The sequence below is a fragment of the Solea solea genome, chromosome 10 (assembly GCF_958295425.1).
Source record: "Solea solea chromosome 10, fSolSol10.1, whole genome shotgun sequence".
Classification (NCBI taxonomy): Eukaryota; Metazoa; Chordata; class Actinopteri; order Pleuronectiformes; family Soleidae; genus Solea; species Solea solea.
The window spans coordinates 12,363,809-12,380,415 of record NC_081143.1 but is presented as its reverse complement, the minus strand read 5'-3'; the positions used below and the strand labels follow the sequence as shown (position 1 = coordinate 12,380,415).

At 41.0% G+C, this 16,607-nt stretch overlaps 1 protein-coding gene across 1 annotated transcript in view; it reads left to right on the top strand.

Moving 5' to 3' along the window:
* Positions 1–16,607, top strand: part of LOC131466999 (slit homolog 1 protein-like) — a 67,089-nt gene that overhangs the window by 45,516 nt on the left and 4,966 nt on the right. Inside the window, exons 23-37 of the mRNA XM_058640659.1 lie at positions 34–105; positions 1,000–1,071; positions 1,167–1,238; positions 4,292–4,455; positions 7,228–7,352; positions 7,626–7,720; positions 8,804–8,943; positions 9,063–9,156; positions 9,257–9,394; positions 10,526–10,754; positions 10,856–10,986; positions 13,917–14,071; positions 14,154–14,365; positions 15,268–15,392; positions 16,110–16,318. Of these exons, the coding sequence (XP_058496642.1) occupies positions 34–105; positions 1,000–1,071; positions 1,167–1,238; positions 4,292–4,455; positions 7,228–7,352; positions 7,626–7,720; positions 8,804–8,943; positions 9,063–9,156; positions 9,257–9,394; positions 10,526–10,754; positions 10,856–10,986; positions 13,917–14,071; positions 14,154–14,365; positions 15,268–15,392; positions 16,110–16,318 (2,033 nt within the window). The remainder of the gene's footprint in view (positions 1–33; positions 106–999; positions 1,072–1,166; positions 1,239–4,291; positions 4,456–7,227; positions 7,353–7,625; positions 7,721–8,803; positions 8,944–9,062; positions 9,157–9,256; positions 9,395–10,525; positions 10,755–10,855; positions 10,987–13,916; positions 14,072–14,153; positions 14,366–15,267; positions 15,393–16,109; positions 16,319–16,607) is intronic.

Below are 16,607 nucleotides of genomic sequence, written 5' to 3'. Positions count from 1 at the left end.
TCATGCTGTACATGTGTGTTTTTGTCTCTGCAGAGATCTGAGCAACAACAAAATCAGCTCCCTGTCTGACGACTCCTTTTCCAACATGAGCCAGCTCACCACGCTGTGAGTCCACACACACACACACACACACACACACACACACACACACACACACACACACACAGTGTACTGTGTACAGTGACTAAGAGGTCATAGGCCACGTGAGTTTCAGGTCAATTTTTACGACTGTTGTCAGACTGGAACTGTGAAATAATTTTCTTGGAAATTCTGTTGGGTCATTTTCCGGAGTCTGACACTCGCCCACTTATTATCCTGACCTTTTCTTGCTGAGGTCTGACTCGTAATATATAATCATCACATTCTTAAACTCGAACACATTCTGTGTCATTTTATGGTGGAAGATTGCGTGATGATTTCATATTTCCACTTTAGAAGCACTTTGAAATAGATGAGTTTTAACGAGTGAATTGAAGGTGGATGGATCGTTGCAGTCTGTGCAGAGGGAGGGGGCAGCTATAGGTTCAGTTCTTGGTCCTCAGTTCTTGGTCCTCCCCAATTTTTCCTTTCATCCGAACCGGTTGAAGCAGATGTCGCACATCTTTGACTCTGGTTCTGTCAGAGATTTCTTCTTCTGTCTCTACACTGATGCCTAGTGTTTGCTCATTGTGTGAATTGTTGGGTTTCTCTGCTCTCGATGATGTTGTCTGTTGTCTAAAATTGAATTGAATTCGATTGAATCCCCATCATGGTGGACTCTGTGTGTGAGGAGGGAAGTCTAGGAACACTAGACTGATATTTTAATATGAATGTAAATCTGAAGCGTCTCTCCATGAACGCCTAACACAGAAAGTATGAACTGGCCCGACAGTTTATCGCCAGCTATTCAACATGGACGTCAATTATAATACTAAATGTGGTTTATTCTGAGAGAATCAGATTATTCAATGTTTTCAGCAGATTAAGTGCAAAATCACACTGTCTTTCTTTTTTTTCCAGGATCCTCAGTTACAACTCACTACAATGCATCCCTCCTCTGGCACTGGGCGGCCTGCGCTCGCTGAGACTCCTGTGAGCATGTGCACACACACACACACGCAAACACACACACACACACACACACAGTTTTCAGTTGTCACTGACCCACCGCTGTGGTTGTCTTTCAGCTCTCTCCATGGCAACGACATCTCTGAGCTCCAGCAGGGCATTTTCAGTGACGTGGCCTCCCTGTCTCACCTGTAAGCATTCAAACACCCCCCCCGACCCCCCACACTCACACACACACACACAGCACATAACGCCAACACGGCCTGAGTGTGACAGGCAGACGGGTCTGACAGTATGATGTGTGTGTGAGGGAGATACACGTCTCTTCTGCTGCCTTTATTTGCAGTCAGATAAAAACAAAAAACATTGACGGTTAAAACCTGTAATAATACACAACTCCTTATATGGACATCCTGCAGGTGTGTGTTTTTAGGTCACATATTCAGTCTTTTTCGTCTTGTTATGTGTTGTTGAGTCAAAGTTATGATTCATTTTATATCACATTTTTGGTAGTAATATAAATTAGCAATAACTGTGCAGAAGTCACAAAAATGGAGAGAAACATGAACTTTTTGTTCATAAAAACGAGCCAAGTGAACAGTGAACTGTGACATATTTCCACATTTCACATTTTGGGTATTTTTTGCTTCGCTATGTTTATATAGTTATGTTTTTTCCGTCAGATAGCTGCAGGTTTTGCTAAAAAAAAAAAGGATATAAGACACTCTGTGTTGCACATTCTTATAGCCTCTGTATAAACCGTACGTTTAAACATAGTCAGGGAAAAAAGCAGCATGCTCTTAGAGAATAGAGAGGAGAGAGTTGGGGCGTGAAGGTGGGAGGAGAGATGATGGCAGACAGACGGCGGGGAGACCATGTGAAGAGGAAGTGAAGAGGGGAGGAAGGCGTCATTCTTTTTTATTTTTGTCGTGTGAAACATGACATCATCATCATCACTGTAATAACATCCTGCTGTCCATCAGTAAAATGAGTCAGGCTGCAAAATTAGCTCATGGAACCAAATCTGACTCTGAAATTGATGAAGTGTTTTACTCTATTGGATTTTTTTTTTCCATGATGCATTTTCATCTTTATTTGGCTCTAATAATAATAATAATAATAATGATAATAATAATAATGATAATAATAATAATAATAACAACAATAATAATAATAATAATAATGATAATAATAATAATAATAATAATAACAATAATAATTGTATTTGTAGGGCTGGGCAATATATCAGTATTATATCTATATGGATCTGGTCTAAATCTAAATGGATTTTGGATATCGTCATATCATGACAGAGTATCTGCGATTACTTTTTTAAATACTATTACATTGATGATCATCACATTTAATATAGTAAATACATTTGTGAAATGCACTAAATATTATATATATTGATACAAAATACATGTAATCAACAAAATTATTGACCATATTTCTAGACAATGTCATTGTTTCTAACACACATACATATCATGATGTTAAATATAACTTTAAAAAGCCAAAGAAAGCAGGTTCTATCTGAAATGAAAAGGAAATAAGTGTATTTTAAGATCATGTAATACAGATCATAAACAGTAGATTATATTTTATTTAACTGTGTATTTACAGTGCATTGTCACTGCTACCTGCTCACAGAGCACAAATATTTGGAACTAAGACTATATTTGGTAATTTAGAGGTCATTTTTTCTGATAATGTGTGTGTATACGACATCATTTTCTGCTGATGATTAGTAACCAAAACAACTGTTCAGGGCAATTCTTCCCTCTTAAGAGAACTAACAAGAACATGAGAACTACTGTGAGCAATGCAGGTTCCACAGGGTGTGAGTTTAGAGGAGCAGCCACGTGATGCATTCACTGACCCTCAAAAATGTCAATAGTGCTGCAACACAGCCCTAACCAAACATCTGCTGATGATGCATTCAAGTAAACATGTGAACTCCATTACTTCTGGATCATCAATAAGTCATGAGGGCATTGGAGGTGACTGTGTGAGTGTATGGTTATTTGTTTGATATGTTTGCCCTGCGATGTCCAGGGTGTGACCCCGACTTTTGCCCTCTTTCAGCTCTCAGCTTTTTCCTGCGTCAAACTATCATCATTCAATCTGCCTTTAAAAGTCTACCATCAGTTGACCTCTATTCCTCTCTCAGAGTGTTTGATTTTTATTATGTTGAAAGGTTATATATGCAATATCAGAAGATCAGAAACCACAAATATATGTTGCCTACCACAGCTTTAAATCCTAAACTAATGACTAGACCAAACATCTATCTATAAATGGACATATCTATAAATGGACAATGAACATCTTTCTGTCTTTAACTGTCCAAAGGTTCAAACTCAGCAGGTGACTTACTAAGAGCACCAGTGTGTTCAACATTAAACACACTGCCAAAACTATGGATTGATCCTGGGTATAGTACTTTTCTCCGTGTGAGAACACACCAGGGAGCATCATATTGACCCGCTGACCAGTGGAATTGGACACTACAACCCTGTGTTACTCAGTAAATTGAGTGTTGACGACCATAGAGATGGAGCCATCACTGCAACAACACTACAAAAACAGCCCTACTAAAAATAAACCGGATATTATTAAACTGATTTGAATTTTCTTGTTCTACAAAAAAATAATCTGCTAGTGAGGTAAGCAAATTTAGCTTGGCTGTGGTCATGTGCCTTACAACTAGGAAAAACAGACCAAGAAAGTTGTACTTAAACCTGAGTTAGACTACTGTTAATCGGTTGATCCTTCGCTGCAGCTGCAGATCACGGACTTTAATCGACTGAGGAGAATTCAACATTCTCTCATATGACGCGGCGCGTTTGTGTGTGAGAGATATTCAATCCCACATTTGTCTCTGATAATCGTATTTAGTGAGGCATTTGACCTGTGTGTGTGTGTGTGTGTCTGTGTTGAATGTAGGCTACTGTACCTGAGCAGAGCCGTGAGGTCTGACAGCTCCACCCTGTGGCTTTGAAAATCTGTGCAGCTCATGTTAATACAATTCTATCCTCCTTTCCCTCCTTACCTGATAAAAAATTGGAGTAAAACATTTTTACAATGATGTATAATATTGGCAAAGGTGCCCACTTTAAGATGATTACACTTCATCTTTATACAACAGTTAAATAATTGAGATGACGATTTCACTGGCTGATGTATTGTATTGGTGTTATCATCGCCGTTGTTAATCTTTTGACTGTCCCTGTTTCTCCAGAGCGATCGGAGCCAACCCTCTGTACTGTGACTGCCGTCTGCTCTGGCTGTCAGACTGGGTGAAGAGCGGCTACAAGGAGCCCGGCATCGCCCGCTGTGCCGGGCCCCGCGGCATGGAGGGCAAACTGCTTCTGACCACGCCCGCCGACAAGTTTCAGTGTCAGGGTGAGTACACAGGAAGTCATTTTCCAAGTCAAGTTTGTTGTCTTGGTTCATACAAAGTTTTAAAGCAACTTGCTGTTAAGAATAAGAAGTGGTCTCCAATGACGAAAGCATAAGTTACTGCTACTGATCAATGCACTCCTCATAAACTTTCAGTTGAATGTAAATAAAGTCAAAAACAGACTCAATAAACAAGATAAAATATGTCATGTGAGCGAGGAGGCTTTCAGAGTCGGGGAAATTGCCTCAGGATGTCTGTCGTGTATGAAGCACATGCACTCATCACTTGTTAATTACTTTCCCTACATCTATTTACACACATGTATTTATTTATTTTAGGTTCAGGGATAAGTAATTGTGGTAAAGTAGAATTGTGTAGTTCTTTATGTGGCATGGACCTGAACACAGAGGTGACATTTACCCTGTCCTAAGTTGATGTGTATCTTGGAGACATTATTTGAAGGTTAAAACCCTACATTGTTGTGTGTTTGGTGAGTGTGTTTCTCTCATTGGATTCACACACATGATCTTTATTAGTGTCTGATCATAACATCAATATTTCATTTGAGTTTGAGTTTGTCTTCTGGGACAATGTTGTCTCTTTTTTTAAAGACAAAAGTCTCTCCATGTGCTCGTTAAATAACTGAACAACAGTACAAAGGAGACTTTGTTTCTTAATCATCCCAAACATGTCCGTGACATTTGTTTTCTGCAAATTCTTGTCACGAATCATCCACTGTTAATGTAGAAAATCAATCATTCTCATGTGGATCATAATACACAAGTATGATATTCCACCAAAGTCAGCAGTTTAGCTAATTTACTTATCTGAATCGGTGATAAAAATCTTGTTTACTTGTTGTCCTGGTTAAAAATAGGTTTTATTTCCCGATAGACTAAACATGTATGAAATGTCTGGTTTTGTAAAGTGAAGTCTAGAAAAGAGGAAGGAAGAAAGAGTTAGCCACCAGGGGGCGACTTCATTGGTTGCAAAGAGAAGATCTCAATCACTACTTTCAGCTCTTCTTCAATAAAACATGACAGTGTATGTATCTGTATCTTATTCCTCTTTTGTAAGTCGCTTTGGATAAAAGCGTCTGCTAAATGCTTAAATGAAAATGTAAATAAATATAGCCAACAGACTGAAGACACACATTAACATAACAGCATAAATAATAATGGTATAAATAATAAATAAACATTTATTTGAAAACAAAGTTTACGTAGTGGTTTGACAGACAAAGCAAATGCGCAGTAGTTTCCACGAACATACAAAACAACAAATGACAATGTCAATAAAAACAAATGAAAAGACAAAGAAGACAAAGGAGATATGATGACATGAAAGACAATTTTTTTTTTAATTATCTCACTGTTTGCCTTTTCTTGCGTCAATTTACTTGTTAAAGTGCTGAATTTATTTCTGTTTTATTATTATATACCTATCTATTTTTTCTATTATTATCATGTCACTAATGAGCTGTCACTAACGCAGCTCGCCCAGTCAGCCTTTAATCTGCAGTCGACTAAATGTGTGACAAGATGATAATTGATCTGTGTGATAACACGAAGATTCCTAATTTATTCGGTGTTTTATTATTGAGCTGGAGGATTTTTTTTTTTTTTAATTTTTATCATGCGGTTAAAAAGCTTAATTAATCCACAGTGAGTTAAAGTTGTGAAAGGAATCAAATAAAAGTTCAGAGGGGAATCATTTTAATAAGTCAAATAATGACACGATAATTAATTAAAGTTAAAATCTTCTGTTAACTCCCGACAGTGACACCATTTAAAAAAAAAAAGAAACTTTTACAGGTTCACAGATTTGATTTCTCTGTGAATGCACTGTGAACTTTCAATGAGAGTATTTTATTAAATCAAAACTAGGACTGGGAATCACAGGGAAACTGAGCATATGATTTATACGACCCATGGACCATGATAACGATAACATTATGATATGGTGTCAACCAGGATTTTCATTATTAAAATAAAAATATTTGGAGCGAGCATATCAATAATTGTATCTCATCCCAGCCCTCATCACGACCCGTTCACATATCACACTAATTATGGTATTTTGAGTGTCAAAACACCGAAACGCTGTGAATTTCATTCGTCTCACATGAAGCCTTTTCACAAACAGGATGGGGTGTTGCTTCCTCATCCTGGAGCTATATTGTCACTCTCCTGCACTAAATTAATCTTTTTAAGCCATTGTGGAATCATTTTTTTTCACAGGGCCTTGATGTGATACTTGTGTATTTTTGAAGTGTGGCAGTGAAATCTACACTGCTCCAGATTCCAGCCACTTAACAGAAGACTCACCTCCTGAAATTCGGTGTCAGCATAAATCTATTCTATCCTAAACATATGTTTGGCGCTTTAGACGGCCTATTCCAACAGGAAACTGCAGTTTGTGGGAACCGCTCACTCTCCCACACCAAATCCCATAGACAAACACATGGATTTCCCCTCACAGTGCAAACAGGAGCTGTAGTTCAAATGTGTTATTTTGTGACTTCTGTGTTTTAAATCCTTTGTTCGGATTTACCTCAGTGACACAAACTGACCACTTGGGGCAGCAGTAGACCAGCAGCTCCTGTGTCCCCACATGGTAAACATTCTTCAGTTTTCAGTTTCCTGTTAGAAATCCCTGTCTCACAGTAAGAAAGAGATTAAGCTGCACTTTTACTATGTAAAAACACACATACAGACAGCTCTTTAGACTTGTTGTTGTTGTTGTGTTAACTTGTTGTGTGTGTGTATTTGCAGGTCCTGTAGAGGCGTCTGTCCAGGCCAAATGCAGTCCGTGTGTGTCCTCTCCCTGCCAGAACCAGGGCGTCTGCAAACCTCACCACACACAACTGTTCACCTGCACCTGCAAAACTGGATACTCGGTATACAAATGTTTATCCTTGTGTGTGTGTGTGTGTGTGTTGCGTGCTGCAGAGAGACATGCGTGATGGAGTTAGTGAGTTTGTCTATTTATGTCGGCACCTTGTTCAGTCCAATCAAATGGTCTCCTGCCAAACACACCATAATCCAGTTACTGATGTTTAAAATCATATGTTTGCGTGTGGTCGGAGATTATTTCTGTGTCTCTCTCTGTTAATCCCATCAAATTACTCAATTGACGCGATCTAATGTCAAAAGTGTTTGTGACGTTTCAGGGGAAACACTGTGAGACACCAGTCGACGCTTGTGTCAGTAATCCCTGCACCAACGGAGGAACCTGCCTGAGTGATGAGCAGACCGGAGGGTTCAGGTAACGCTTCACCAAAGACCAAAGAGAAAATCTGTGTTTTCAGCTCATGGTGCAGTTGTTGGATTACTGCTGCCTCCTGTGGTAACTTTGTGTCACTTAGATAAATCTGAATGAAAGATTTCACTCACAGAATTAACACATTTGAATGTAATGATGGAGGCAGCAGTGGATCAACAATCCCTAAGTGACATTTTTAAACTTAATGCTCAGGTAAATATACTTAAACCTGCAGTGCAAAACATTTAGTGATTCAGTGAAGTTATTATTGTGTCTCAAGCAGTGCTATCAGACCTGACTGAGGGAGCATTTGTGTGTACACAGCACCAGCATTCAAACTACTGGAACAACTGGATTTTTTTGAGCAATAGAATTCACCTCTGAAACTTTTCAGTCATACTCCAACCTGTTTGCAGATGTTTAACTAAGTCAGTGTTGCCATTGTCTGTCTTGACATAAACAAATCACTTCCTTTGTGTGAACTCATTTGACTGTAGTTTGAATGAAAGTGAAGTTACAGGTTAATATAAAAAAATACATCTGATGAAGTGGTGAATATCATTGTTTCCTGTTGTTCCAGCCGGACACCATGTTTTCACTGAGAGTGAAAACATGGTTTAGGCCTCACGTCCAATCAAATCTGAATTATTACTTAAAACTGATTTGAATGGATTTACAGCATCTAATCTATTCCCAGTTAACACGATTCAATTTGACACTGTAAGATTAGTGTGAGGCAGCCATGTTGGCCTGATATCTTTATATACAGTCAGTGTAATGCCGTCAGCATGCAAAACTATAATGTACATGTACAGTACATGAAATACTGGAATACTGACATACTATGGATGGGAAAAAAATCCTATTCAAACCAAAAATCAATTAATAGCTTTATAGTTCTATAAATAAATAGTCTAAAAATTACTGTATCGGACTAATATCAGTAACGGTAGATACTTGAGTTTGTAATATCGGTATCGGACACAAAAAGTGGCATCGTCCCATCCTATAATATGCAATAATTCATTGTTCATTCATTTTTTCATTCAACTGTAAACATTGTCATGCTCTGTTTTCTTCACTTAGTTGTGCGTGTGCATTTGGTTTCCACGGCACCTTCTGTGAGGTGAACATGGACGACTGTCAGGAACATGGATGCGAGAACGGCGCCACCTGCATTGATGGAGTTGGGAACTACACCTGCTTGTGTCCTCCAAACTACACAGGTGAGACACGAGCTCACGCCCGGCATCCTCTCAGTGAATTTATTATACTGTGTAATTGTAAGAAGACAGGAAAGTGATGATTCTGCAATTTTCACATCATTTTTGCACGTTCGTCTCAGGTCTGCTTTGTGAAGAAGAGGAGGGGGTTTGTTCTCCAGGTAGAAACCCCTGTCAGCATCAGTCTACCTGCTTCAGCTCTCCTACTGGTGCCAGGTGACACATACGCACAGTGTTTCCCACCACGGATAAACATGGACAAAGTTTGACAGAATGTGTCATGTGTTGTCTGTGTATGTGTGTGCGTTTGTTTCAGGTGTGTGTGTATCCCTGGCTGGGTGGGGCCAAACTGTGGCATAGATTACAACGAATGTGTGGATCATCGCTGTCAGAATGGAGCCCAGTGCGTCGACCAACTAGACGGCTACAGCTGCGTCTGTCCACAGGGATACAGGTACTGGCAACACTGGGAATTCTGTGAAAACAGGGAATACTGGGAACATGGTTTTCATAAGGTTATGGGAATCTTTGGAAAATTGAGTTCACATGTCCTCCCTCCCTGATCACAAGGGGCCCCAATAGTCTTTGGAGAAAAAACACACAACGTTTTATCATAATAAAGAATTCCACATATCTTTAAATCTATTTAGATATGAAAATAGTGTTGAGCTTAAGTTCTTTGGTTTTATCTTGGAGTTGAAGATTTGCTCATTTAATGCACATTTGCAGTTTTAAAAACCAAAGTCATTAAACTAGACCAGGCCAGACCTGGTGCAGGTGGAGGTTCGGGGCTGAGAGGAGGAGAAGCGGATCACCGCCCTTCCTTCGCCGTTACATCTGCACACATGGGGGCTCAGAGAGAATCCACTCTGCAAGCTGGCACACATGCAAAAACAGCTTTAACCCAAGGGTGGCACAGGTGGCGCCACGACAAAGTTGTGCTCTCACTCACCGACACAATAGAGCGGGAAAGGTGCAACCCAGAGGAGAGCATTCACCTTCGTCAAGGAAGGAGCAGAAGCGCAATGCCAAAGCCCAACCTGCTTGCGAGCCACATGCTCCTGGGTAATGAGCGTCCATGTCTGAAGGAGGCTGCAGTTCCCGGAGGTGGTGCACACAACCCTCCGGCCGGACATCATGCTGTGGCTGTGATCAACCAAAGACCGGAAGATTATTCTGGTCGAGCTAACGGTGCCATGGGAGGAATGCTGTGAAGAGGCCCTAAAATACCAGTCCCTGGTCCAGGAGTGTAGAGACAAGGGCTAGCACTAGCAGGCGTGACTGTTCCCCATGGAGATTGGCTGCAGGGGTTTTCCCAGCCAAGCATGGCGGTTGCTGTCAACTCTGGGCCTGGACGAATGGAGCAAGAAACAAGCTGCTCGCAAATGATATTCTTGCCACCCATAAAGGCTTGGGTGGCAAGGCACTCTACTTTATTAAAATATGCATTTATAAACTTTCTCATTTACTTCATACAGATTTAAAACAAGTAAATATGTTGTTATTGCATCATGTGATCAGACAAAAGCAGTAGATATGATGATGTCTCTCTGATGAACTGTTTTTTTTTTTTCCCCCTCATCAGTGGACAGTTTTGTGAGGTGGCCCTCATGTCTCCCTCACCCTGCCAGCTGGCTCGCTGTCAGAACGGCGCCCCCTGCATAGAGAAGCTGGGCGCGGCGCTGTGTCAGTGTCTGCCGGGCTTCGAGGGTCTGAGCTGTGAGAAGCTTGTCAGCGTCAACTTTGTCGACAGGGACTCTTATGTTCAGCTTCAGGATGTCAAGAACTGGCCTCAGGCCAACATCACGCTGCAGGTGAGGAGGAGGAGCATGTGAGCTGTGACATGGGCTCTGAAGAAGGAGAAGCATTCACACACACACACACACACTGATGTGTATTCATGTGTGTGTTTCAGGTGTCAACTGCTGAGGACAATGGAATCCTGCTCTATAACGGAGACAACGAGCCCATCGCCGTGGAGCTTCATCAGGGTCACGTCAGGGTCACGTATGATCCTGGAAACCAGCCGGCCACTTCTATCTACAGGTACACACACACACACACACGCACACACACACACACACACTGGGTCATTTTTACTGCTGCTAAACAAAAGAGTCAAGAAAATAGACTATAACCCGCAGTCATGAAGACCTAATTGGAATTATTCCTTTACTGCTGTACAGCTATGAGTTTTTCGAACAATGCAACGCGATAAATTCTCATTGACAATTGAATCAATAAAATGTGGTGATATTATGCTGTATCGCTCTCCCCAGCCCTAATATTCTTGCGGTTACAGTTTTCAGTGGCTCAGATATAAAGATAACTTTTTAACACCATAGCTGAACCTGAGCCTTTGCACCAAAGTAAAATAAAGCTTTACTTTTTATTTCAGTTTCAACACAATCATATTCACAATTTTGCCACTCAACCCTGGCCATGTAGCATATATTGTAAAATAACAAATAAAATGGCATTCATTATTTAATTAAGATAAACAACCATTCACTCCGACCGGGTCGCAAACCCAGGTCTTGCTGCAAAGGCAAGAGCCAACTGTATGGCACTTAACAAAACTACACACTCAGATTATGCTTCCAAACATGAGAATTTAAACATTTAAATTAGTATTTACGCTCTTATATCATTACCTTAAAAGGTTATGATTTTGCTTCCCTTGTCTGTGTTTTTGTTTGTGAGCCGCGTAAATGTTCTGCTCATGGTCGTGACCCAAAGAAGAAATGATTACTTTACATTACATTGCTGATCCAGATCTGGATCCTGATCCGGGATAGTTTGGCTGAGTCGTCTTTTTGGAGGTTTGAGTGCTTCATGTATTTGACATATTTATTTGCCTTTGAGCCATTTTGACTCTCACAATTAACATAAACAGTGTTGTATAAAAACAGATGTTTTAGTGAGAATAGGCAGGTCCTTGACAAAACCCCCACAGATTGAATTTAGGAAGAAAATAAATAGTTAGATCTGAATTACACTGTATTGTCCTTCGTGAGGCTCATGACGACTCCCCGCTGAATCTGAAAAGGTCTAACATTACATTTAACCTCCGGCCAGCAGCCGCAGATTGATTAAGCAGTGCTCATTCCTCGTTTGTGAAAGCCGAGCGTCGATTGAGCTGCAGTTGAATGATCTGCAGAGCTCGCAGCGGCCGCTCAGTTCACTGTAGCACAGCGACGCTGGAGTGTGACCTGCGCTGTCGCTCAGAGACAAACCAGCAGAGTTTGGGAATGCTTTAATCACAGAGGACACTTTAAACTGAGTGTCCACTTGATCGGGAGTAGAGTGTTTAAATATTTAGATGGTTCACTGATGAGGAGGAGGAGGAGACACACACACACACTAAATCAATATGTGTCATAAGCAGGTGCAAAATAGAGGGGTGAGGATGGTGGAAAGGGAAAATGCAAGACTTGAGAGAACGAGTGCATAGCAGTGAAGCAGCAGAGAACATTAAGAAACAAGTGAAATATTGATAGAAAGACAGAGAAAGAGAAAAGTGATCATTAGAATTAGTTTTTTTTTTTTGCACATTCACCAATTAGTGATCGTGAATTTGACCTCTGTATTTAACCGATCCTCATTACTCACCAGTAGTGAACACACACAAGCAGTGAGCAGCACTTGTCTGGGCCCAGGGAGCAATGGGGATTGCTGCCTTGCTCAGGGGCCCCCCCGGCCCTCAAACTCAGGATTTGAACTGGCAACCCTCCGGTTACAAGCTCATTTCCTTTCGTCTTGGGCATGTGTTTTCCATAAAAGTATGAAAAGAATATTGAAACAATTGTCATTGGTGGTGTTGTTGATTATGTGGCTCCATGTAAAAGGTAAAGGGTTATCCATGAAAATCAGCAATGATGTACGAGCATACAGCACAATAGTGAATGCCCACATTAAAACACACTCTGGATCAGGAAGTACATTTCCCATCATCCATTTTCTCCATTTTCACAAAATCTTTACAAATCACGACCATTGAAACTTTTTTGAATAGAAATTGCATCACCCAAAGTCAGTAAGTATTGGATATTAGACTGTGAACGTAAGAGTGAATGAACTCTGTTTCACTAAAATAACTTGTAAGTACAATGTCATTGACCTGAGCCAGGCAATCATCTCTGAACCATAGTATATGTGCATAGTATATATATATGAATGCAAACTTGATATACTGGAAATACTTGAAAATGCTAAGGTATTGAATGACTGTACAGTAGACGCAGCTGCAGAAGAGCTGCTAAGATTTTAATTAACATCAACGAATGTATAGAAATACACATCAGGGACCAGCTTCTGTTGCTTTATGCTGCATTTTCCAGGTTTGTCTGACACAAACAGGACAGTTGAGGTTTGACACTAAATCATACTGAAACATGTTGTTCACTGAGGACACAGTTAGTTAGCAGTTTGATCTCCATCTCCTCAAAGTGTCAGCGTCAAAGTGTCCTTGGACATGACAAGGCAAATTATTCCTGATGGTGGGTGTGTGTAAGTGCTGTATATATTACATCTAGCCATTTATATAAATGAATCTATGTTATATTTCAGGTTGGACGTAGAACGGTTTCTGCTTGAAACACTGCATGCTCTGGCTGGTTTGTTCGCTCGAGCAAGTTGCAACCTTCGCAAAGCAAGGCCATTTTCATACAACATACTTATTCTGAGACTACAAAGGCTTTTTATTTTAAAGTGAAACCTATTTATGTGGCAAATTTTCAGTTCCTTCCTACATTTTACACACTTGACCTTTAAGTATAAAATCATAGTGAGCTGTGACCTCACAGTTTCTCTGATTAAAAAAAAACCAAGATGGTGCTTGACAAACTGCAAAATGCAAAGTTGGAAAAAAAAAATGGCAGTTTATGAGGTTAATTTAAAAAGTCATTTTTTTTTCCCTCCAGACTCCACATCATTTATTGTTACCTGAATAAAACGTGTGTATTACTCTGTCGCAGCACTGAGACTGTGAATGATGGGCGTTTCCACACTGTCGAGCTGGTGACCTTCAACCGCATGGTGAACCTGTCTGTGGACGGAGGAGAGCCAATGACTCTGGACAGTCAGGGCCGGAGCCAGCTGGTGCCTGAGGAGGCCCCTCTGTATGTGGGAGGTAAGAGCGAGAGAGGTGGAGGGTGAAAACACCTGAGGTTGGACACATCGTTCTTGAGCTGATGATTGTTCCTCCCATCCAGGTATGCCAGAGGAGGTGATGCCTGCTTCTCTGGGCGTCTCATTTCAGTCCCTCAACACGTCCAGTTTCCATGGCTGCATCAGGAATCTGTACATCAACCACGAGCTGCAGGATTTCACCCGCAGCCACATGAAGCCTGGGGTGGTGCCGGGCTGCCAGGCCTGCCGCAAGCTCTACTGCCTCCATGGCGTCTGCCAACCTGATGCTGCACAGGTAGGAGTCAGACTGCCAACCTTCACTCACTCATTCACACCGCTAATATTGAAGGTCCAGTGTGTAGCATTTAGGGCGGTTATTAGCTGAAATTGAATATACTCCCCATGTTTAAATGAGTGTACTTTAGCTTTAGGCCCCATTTACACCTGATATTCACTTCCTTCGACTTCCTCCAACAGTCCAAAAAACATGCAAAATGGGGGATTAGGTCTATTGGACACGCTAAACTGGCTGTAGGTTTGAATTTTACAGTGCATTGTTTGTTGCTGTATGTTTGCCCTGCGATAGACTAGCAACCTGTCCAGGGTATACCATTTCACCCTATGTCAGCTGGGATTGGCTCCTCCCCCTTCGCAGCGCTTGTGTTGAGGATAAAGTGGTAGAAATTGGTATTTGTGTGTGTGTGTATGCATGCAAGTGACAGAAAGAGAGAGCGAGAGACAAAAAGAGTAATGAATCAATTAATTGTAATTAGAAATAAATAAATTGTGACAATCAGTGTTAGTACTGTAGCGGTGGTTACAAACAAATCAATTAATGGTGTAAAAATACGGTGAAACTGCAGCTGCTAAGGAGACAGTCTCTGCAGGAATGTAGCCACATGTTTGTGATCGGTCCTGAGGACAGATTTTGGATCATTCAGGCGTGAAAAATCTGGATGTAATTGGATCACTCAGTAAGGTTGTATGTACTTCAGGTAAGGGCCTTGCTTTAAGGAAGCTGCCATGTTTGTACAGCAGGAAAGGAAAAGAAAAGGACCTGACCAGCGCAGCCCGATTGAACAAACCAACCAGTCTGCATTATGTAGCTTACTACTGTCTGCAGTCTCACCATTAGATGTCACTCATTCATATACACCTCAGTATAATGTGAAGGAGTGAACGTATCCTCTCTCACAGGGACCCCAGTGTCACTGTCAGACAGGGTGGACGGGACCACACTGTGACCAGCCAATAGCAGGAGGCCTTACTGGGGTGGATGTTGTCACCACGGCAACAGGTGTCAACTTGTGTGAAGGCAGCAAGTGAGTGTGTTTTGTTGTGGCATTTAAAGACATTTAATGTGTTGCGCTCCACTATACAAATGTCATCCCTCATTATAGTAAAATGCTTAATGTGGCTGAATATAAACTGTGCGACCTGTGACAAGAAACACCAACAGCAGGCAGACAAGTCGTCACTGAAAACATGGCTGACAGAATAAAATCTCTGCCAGCTAAAATTGCATAAATGAGGACCCACAAACTACCTTGACCCAAATCACAATATAGATTGTTACCAGAACACATTTGTGCATAATGTAGAGTCTAAGTTGCAGCCATATCTATAACACTGAGTTAATAAAGAGATGATTTTTCTGGTTTGGGGACCAAAACAAATTTCCCGTGTCCCATCTGTGGGTCCTGAGCCAGTGTTTGGGAATCACTGCTCTAAAGAACATTAAAAATAGACAGTATTTTTTTTTTTTTCACACAGCAATGTGCACTGATGTGCACCGTTGTACTGTAAACACTAGTGGAAACAGGAGCAGATCATTCCAGAGACAGTTTGTGGCGCCAAGGTTCTCACGAAATATGGTCATTAGGTCATAGACAGATATATATATATATCTGTATCACTCTCTGTTCTCCTCACTACTGAGTTGACTTGAATACATTCTGCAAACTTAGCTCATCACTGATTCCATTGGACAATGTTGGGTTTATCGTGTTTTGTCTCGACTGCCTTCTGTGTCCATCCAGGTGCGTGAACGGTGTGTGTGTGGTGCTGGACACACAAACCTACCGCTGTGACTGTAAGGAGGGATACCATGGTGCACTCTGTAACCTGCAGGGGGAGCCAGGCGGGTCCTGTCAGAGTCTGCAGTGCCTGCACGGCCAGTGTCAGAAGACGGACAGAGGAGAGAGTTGCGTCTGTGAGCAGGGATACACCGGCGAGAGCTGTGATACAGGTGAGTGTGACAATCAGACTTTATTTAAATAGCAACTCAAAGTGCACCTCAACTTTCCCACCAACACATCAGATGCGTGGATGAGGAAAATCAGGAAATATTCAATTCCAATTCAAATAAATTTCTTTATTGTCATTGTAAAAAAAAACGACGAGATAAGGTCCATGAGAAGCATTTGTTTGTCTTGCATTCAGTTGCAATTTAGTTTTGATTCATTTCCTAAAATGTAATTTTCTTTGGTTTGTCATTCAATATTTTTCTTCTCAGTCTTTGTCTATAAAAGGTGTTG